The 7,037-nt window shown below is 34.6% G+C and overlaps 1 protein-coding gene across 2 annotated transcripts; it reads right to left on the reverse strand.

The window, feature by feature from the left end:
* Positions 1-224: 224 nt before the first annotated feature.
* On the reverse strand, positions 225-5,178 carry LOC129320403 (cyclin-T1-4-like). 2 transcript variants are annotated; one of them, XM_054965837.1, is made up of 7 exons: positions 5,009-5,178; positions 3,973-4,488; positions 3,705-3,786; positions 3,348-3,479; positions 2,982-3,157; positions 1,345-1,490; positions 225-542 (listed from the first exon to the last, which is right to left on the reverse strand). In XM_054965837.1, the coding sequence occupies exons 2-7, from the start codon at positions 4,482-4,484 to the stop codon at positions 511-513; spliced, it is 1,080 nt and encodes a 359-aa protein (XP_054821812.1). In that variant the 5' UTR covers positions 4,485-4,488; positions 5,009-5,178; the 3' UTR covers positions 225-510. The 2 variants fall into 2 exon arrangements, with proteins under 2 accessions (XP_054821812.1, XP_054821813.1); XM_054965838.1 differs by lacking the exons at positions 225-542; positions 1,345-1,490 and adding an exon at positions 2,224-2,608.
* Positions 5,179-7,037: the final 1,859 nt, after the last annotated feature.

Genomic DNA, 7,037 nt, shown 5'->3' on the forward strand with positions numbered 1-7,037 from the left:
AAAACTAAATAAACATTCTATTATAAAAGTAAAATCATTAAAAATAATAATATATAATATTTTATTTAATTGAATTGACATAATTTTATTAAATGAACCATGAACGACGTAGTGTATTAAATTTATTAAAAAGTTTTGTCTAGTTTATAAGGCATGTTTTAGTTTGGTTCAAAAAAATAAAATAAAAAGAGCAAGGACCTAACTCTTTGCAAGGCACATTCACAGGCTCCAATAAAAATCTTGCTTTGTATATATCAAAATTAGTTTTGCTCGAACATTTTAGTACATTCCCCTCAGGCAGGGACGAGTTTTAAAATGGAAACTTAAAAAAAAAAAAAAAAAAAGGGATAACTCTGCTAACTGCCAAGTGTAACTAGGCAACACAGCCTATGCTCCCGAATCTGTTTTCTTCTCAACTCTAGATTTCTGAGCCATTTCCTGACTTGAATATTTACGAAATCTATACTCTGTACTATGAAGATTAATTACTACGATCATGTTATAATACAATCAGAACAGCTCCATTAATTGCCGTGTGACATCTGCATCAAAGTGAAATAAATAGTTAATAAGGAGGAATTTAAACTTCAAATTTAAAATAAAAAGTCTAGGAACAGTGGATGCCAGCAGTGTGTGTTGAGCAACATATGCTGAGAAAACTTTTTCCCAAAAGGAGTGCAGAGCCACAGCATTTTGGGGGATCTCCATCTTGCATGGTCTAGATTTACTTTAGACCATTTAAATCATGTCATCGCTATTATTTAATTTTTCAGATAAATCATCATTTTTTTTAATATTGGTGAAAAATTGTATTTTTGAAATTTACATTACGCCCCCTTCAAGATAAGGGAAGAAATAATAAGACCTATAGTAAATTCTCCCAATTACATGTAGACAATCGAGAAGAAATATGCACACTCATGAGGCATTCATGAGCATTGGATCCTAAACTAGTTATTGAGATGGGAAAACTAATCTAGTCAAGAGGTTATGTGCATGTTTGTTTACACGCTAGAAACCATCAAAGCCATGGTTTTTAACATAAAACCAAACACGCTCTAAGTGTGTATCATACTACTAGGGCAGTGGCAGAGATTCAGTAGTAGCTTAATCTCCATCACGTACACACACATGTTGGTAGTTTCCCTTTCTTTTTGGTAATAAACTATTATCTATATCCATGTGAGACTCAATAGAGTTCTGCGTTGGCTATTGAGGACTTAATACAACATTCCTCCTTTATCAAGGTTTGAGACCAGCTAAAACATAAAAGTTTTCTGATGATAAACTAATAATACATTAATTTGTTGGGAGAGAAACAGAAAGTTTGAGGACGTGGAGTACCTTGAAGAATGGATGGTGTTGTCTGAAACTCGTGCCAGATGTTATGATAAGCAGCAAGATCCATGTTCAGAAACTTGGCTGCAAGAAACGCAGCACCAGCAGCAATATGATGGGGTTTAAACTGAAGCCATAGAGAGCTACGAAGCCTGCAAAACATCATATTTTTCAGCTACAAAAGACCTTGCATTGATACAAGACATACAGCACTTCTACTTCCAGTCACAAGAATTGCTCAGCACAATTAGAGATGCAGAAATTATCAAACTAACCGTTCGGAAAACAGATTCTTCTACAACTTAGCACATATTCCCACCACGACAGAGATCATGTCAGCTTCTAAATGAACATTCATACCAAGCTAAAGACCCAAGTACATTAATTTTTCCTTACCAACTAGAAAAGCAGCAACTCAGGAAGAAAATCATTCCAAGAATGTCTGCAGGATTGCCGATACAGTACAAAATTATAGCAAAATTTTACAGTCATCTAAGGAGTTTATCAGACTTGCAGGCCCAAATGTGCTGTGCGGGAACTCCAGAGATATTATGCAATTAAAATGCGAAAACATAAAGGCCAGCTGCACAAGAGACAAGATACCACAATTTTCCTCCATATCATCATTAACTTGAGCCAAGTAGAAAGGCCCACGTTTGAATAATTTTATTATTGATTGAGATTGTAGTAACTCATTCTGCATCTAACTTCCACTAGTTTGCCTCCTTACTCAATTTTTTGGTTTTGGATTATCAGATCTTACAGACAGACCAACATGGTTTTCAGACCCTGATCTTCTTTCCACCCATGTTTATATGGACAAAATTGTGCCCACCCCAAAAATACATGGATCCTCCAGTCATAGAAGTGACTGTGGAAAATATATTTAGAGAAATATAAGGTGAAAAGAGAAAGTGTAAAAAGACAGTGAGTCCCATTAAGAGTCTCACTTCTTTGATACTTTCTTTCTGACTACATAACAGTAAAGAATCTACTTAAAAAATGGGGGAGGCATAGATAAGCCGTTTGGCTAAAGGTCTCAAGCATAAGGTTTAAGGACTGAGGGTAGGATAAAAAAGTGGGCTGGGGATACTGTGACTATCTTGGGTAGCTCAAAGCTCAGTTATGGGATGGGACATAATCAGGGGTTAAGCAAACCATTAGACATCAGCAGGTCTACATCAGATGCAAAACAAAACTTTCCAAGAACAGCTATCAATCCTCCAGCTAAGATTATCATACAGGCCAGCATGTTAATCTTGTGAACACCCTGCAATTGTATGCATGCCAAAAGAATCAATATCCATGACAAAATAACTACACAGAGCAGTTGCTCTAAAATTTAGATTGAGAAAAAGAACGTAATCTTGAACCAAAAATAGACTTGAGACACAAGGCATTCTCCTTAGCCACTTGTTCTCCAGACATCAAAAACATCCCTTATCCTGTTCCACCTAAGTTTTCCAATCCAATTACGCCAGATCGGAAGACGTTATATAGGCATGAAAGATTGAACACATCTAAGGTCAAATTTGATGCAAGCCAACTCATTTTTTCCTCAGGTTGATTGAAAACAACTAATGCCCATGCTCCATCTGTAGGAGATATTAATCTAATAAATATAAATGGGAAAGATAACTCACCCTTCACTTATCAATTGTAATGCCAAATTCACCAAAACAGTCTGTGATAGACCTAATTTGGTAAGAATAGAAGTAAGTGGAGCATATGGATGTTGCACATTGAGTTCAAAGTTCAAAGTAGTCAGTATTAATGTCTCAGCCTCAAGCATCCGTTCACGATATTGTTCAAACCAATCCTGTGAAATAAGAACATATCATGTATTATATCACCCAATACAATTTTAAAGTACAAATGTCATTCAAAGATTATTCAAGACGCTAAAAGTTCATAGACTCATTTATGCACTGACCTTTCTAAGGCAATTATCTTAATAATGAAAAATACATACAAAAGAAGAAACATGAGGTAATTTTAGGTATACTCACCAAAGGAAGATATGGTGAAAAAGTATAATTATGCTTGTGTAAGATTTCACTGGATGCCTGTAAAACATTGTTCAAAGGACGCGGTGTGTCCTCAGACTTTGCAGCAAGAAAAAGTGTGGCAGTAGAGATCAGCTGCAGCAGAACAAGATCAACATTAACATAAAATCATTCAAATCTAGAAGTTCAACTGAAAAAAGAAAGAAAGAAAGAAAAGTATTCTGATGGTTAAATAGACTAACAAGTACCATTACCATCCAGAACATATCCAATGAAGCACAGTTTTAATGGTAAAACAATTCAGAGAAGCACCTAGTAATAACGAAGATACATAGACTAAGAAAACAATAAAATACTCACAAATCTGTCATGGCAAGCATGTGATCTCCGAACAAAAAAACGATGGCACAGAACCATGGCTGTCCCAATGGTAGTTTGAGGCCTGAAAATGAACATGACATCACTTTACACTTAGGCCAAATAATAGTTGAGAATGAATCATATTCAAAAGTACCACGACTACAGCCATGTCCTTTGCAGCATTATCAAAGAAACCAAAAAATCTCGACTAAAATAATAGAACTTTAACATAAGGAAGTTAAAATGGAAATCATGCAGCATATCTTACAGCTCAAGCCTCATTCCAAGATCCTGAAGGAAAGCACAATAAGAGTAACGCAAGTTTGTCTCATAAAGTGCATCAATTCCATCTTTTCTTGATGGTGAGAATCTATCAATCTCATCCCTTGAGAGAAATACCAAGTCTTCATCTTCAAATGTAGAACATTCAAGCTTGCAACTAGCTGATGTAGAAGAGATACTGTCATGAACAGTGGCTGGAAGATAGTACCTCCAGCAGTTTTCCCAATTAGAAGCTGAATGCTTCCTCCTCTTCAAAGATGATTGTACGGAATTATTGAGTTTCACATACATAACATGATCTGCCCTGAAAAAATTAGAATTCCCACTGTGCTCCGCACATGTTGCCCAGTAATCATAGTAACTGCCGTGATTCCAATTATTATAGTTATTCCTACTTCTCTTTCTATTGGTGTTGCTGCAGTTATTTACGGTGGATGCGGACCAATAAGCACCATGTAAAGCATGTCCTTCCTCCTGAAAATTCGCTGCTAGAGACATTTTACTGCAAAATGACACATTCCACAAAGTGAGAATCGAAATTAATGCACTTATAACTTAACAGCACCATACCAGTAAAAAATAACAAACCATCTGCTTCTGGATTATCATTTTTCCAGCAATTGAAAATTTTTAACATGATAGGGACAACGTCCTGTTTTCATCTTTGTTCCTTCACCAATTAATTTAGTTCTACTAACAACAAATGCAATTCACAACAACCAATCGTCTGATCTCGATTCATGATATATTTATCCGTACGGTACGTTTAACGAGGGAAAAATCAAGGTTTGTTCTTTGTACATCCATCCCCCGAAAACCTTCTATCTGTTTTGCCGGATAAAGAATAGAACACGCAATTTTAAATGAATTATATAGCAAATAACGCCACAGAGAAACCAAAAAACACAGATTTTGAAGATGGAGATTATGTAACGAAGATCTCGTCGATCAAAATTTTCTAGGATCATGCTATCGGAACCATCTCCAAATTGAAACAACAGGTAAAACATAGCTACGCTCACCTGATTGATTAGCGGTGAAACTGATCTCGTAGCAACAGGTCTATGATTCAAGATTCAAGATTGCAATTGGAATGAAAGGTAGGGTTTTATATGGAGATGAACAACAAAGAACTGGTCTTGGAAGGTCAGGGAACAAAAAGGTCGCTAAAATGCCAAAAACCAAGGACCCTCCATCTGAAATAAGGGTAAGGCGTATCATCCGTTATTTATTATTATTATTAATTTGAAAGAATTTGAGTCATGCGCAAATGAATTTGAATTTAACGACCCGTTTATTTAAAATTAAAAAATAAATAATTTCTAAGTAGTTTAAAATTTTATAAAAAATATTTATTTTGTAGATATTTTATAAAAAGCAGATATTATTTTATATTTAGTTACAATAATAAAAAAATTTATTATTAGTTACACATTTTTAAATTTTATGATATTTTCTTTAATTTTTGTTTCATAAAAATAAGTTATTGTTATATTATTTTAAAATTTTATTATATCTTAATGTTTATCACATATTTAAAATATTCTCTTTTATCTATCGTATTAGGTCTGATTTGTTTTAGCTTATTTCATGAAAAGTTTATTTTGTAAGTTTTTATTATATTTGTTTAACTTTTGAAAATAATTAGAATCCAAAAAAAGCATATTTTTGATTATTTTGAAAAGTTGCTCTAAGTAGCTTTTTAAAATAATCTAATATGATAGATGAGAGAAAGTGTTTTGATAGATGCGTAAACATATCATAAAATTTTAAAATAATATTATAATAATAAATTATTTTTATAAAACAAAAATCAAGTACGATATTACAAAATTTAAAAATAACTAACTAATAATTACTTTTTTATTATTGTAATCAAATATAAATTAGTGTCTACTTTTTATAAAATCTCTACAAAATAAATCTTTTTTATAAAATTTTTAAACTACCTAAAAATTATTTTTTTTAATTTTAAACAAATGTACCCTAGATTATTTTCTAGAACTGTAATAAGTTTTTAAGTTTGAAATTTATAAGTGTTGGAAAGGGTAAATTAATCAAAATAAGAGAATTATGAATTAATTATGTTTTTGGATGACTAATATAGTTTTTGAATTATTGGACAGTCTTAGAAGAGGGCTAGGACAGAGTTCAAGCAAATCTGAGCATAAAACAGGGCCCAAAATCATGTTAAGTGTAACAGCCCTCCTGGGTCACCACTGCCTCTCCAGGGTCTTTTCTCAGGCGCTGGACAACACACATGTCACCACATGATTGCCGGCTTTCCCACTGGTGGTACAGTGGTTATTCCTCACCCCACCCTCACGGAGGTCTTTTGGAACCTCCCCAGACTCGAACCTCCAACCTCTACCACCTTAACAAAGTTGAGGCTAAGTCTGGTACCATTGAGTCACTCAATGGTACCAGACTTAGCCTCAACTTTGTTAAGGTGGTAGAGGTTGGAGGTTCGAGTCTGGGGAGGTTCCAAAAGACCTCCGTGAGGGTGGGGTGAGGAATAACCACTGTACCACCAGTGGGAAAGCCGGCAATCATGTGGTGACATGTGTGTTGTCCAGCGCCTGAGAAAAGACCCTGGAGAGGCAGTGGTGACCCAGGAGGGCTGTTACATTAAGCTATTTTATGCCATCCGTCATGGCAAACACATCATGCATTGCAGCGCATGCACAAATTTCTACTTTTATCAAACAGTCGCATGAGTCTAATTCTAGAGCAAGAAAAAAAGAGAACATAAGAGAGAGGATAGAGGAAGCTTGTGGCCTACTAGGCCTTCATCTTGAAAGCAATTTGGGAGCATTTTAAGCAAAATTAATGCTTGAGTAAGCTCCTCATACATCTCCCTATCACTTTATGCTAAATTTTTGTGGTTTTAAGGGAATGTGGGGTTTCATTTCATTTTTCTTGGGTTGTAATTGAATCCATTGGCTTAGTTGAAGCCTTAGAGAGTTAAGTCAAGTTTCCAAACCTAAGTTTATAGATTATACAGTGATTTAAAATTTTTGGATAAGGTTTGGACGAACCCTGAGTGAGATT

This window comes from Prosopis cineraria, unplaced genomic scaffold, assembly GCF_029017545.1.
Source record: "Prosopis cineraria cultivar Desert tree isolate PC_DT_omini unplaced genomic scaffold, ASM2901754v1 PC9, whole genome shotgun sequence".
Taxonomy (NCBI): domain Eukaryota; kingdom Viridiplantae; phylum Streptophyta; class Magnoliopsida; order Fabales; family Fabaceae; genus Prosopis; species Prosopis cineraria.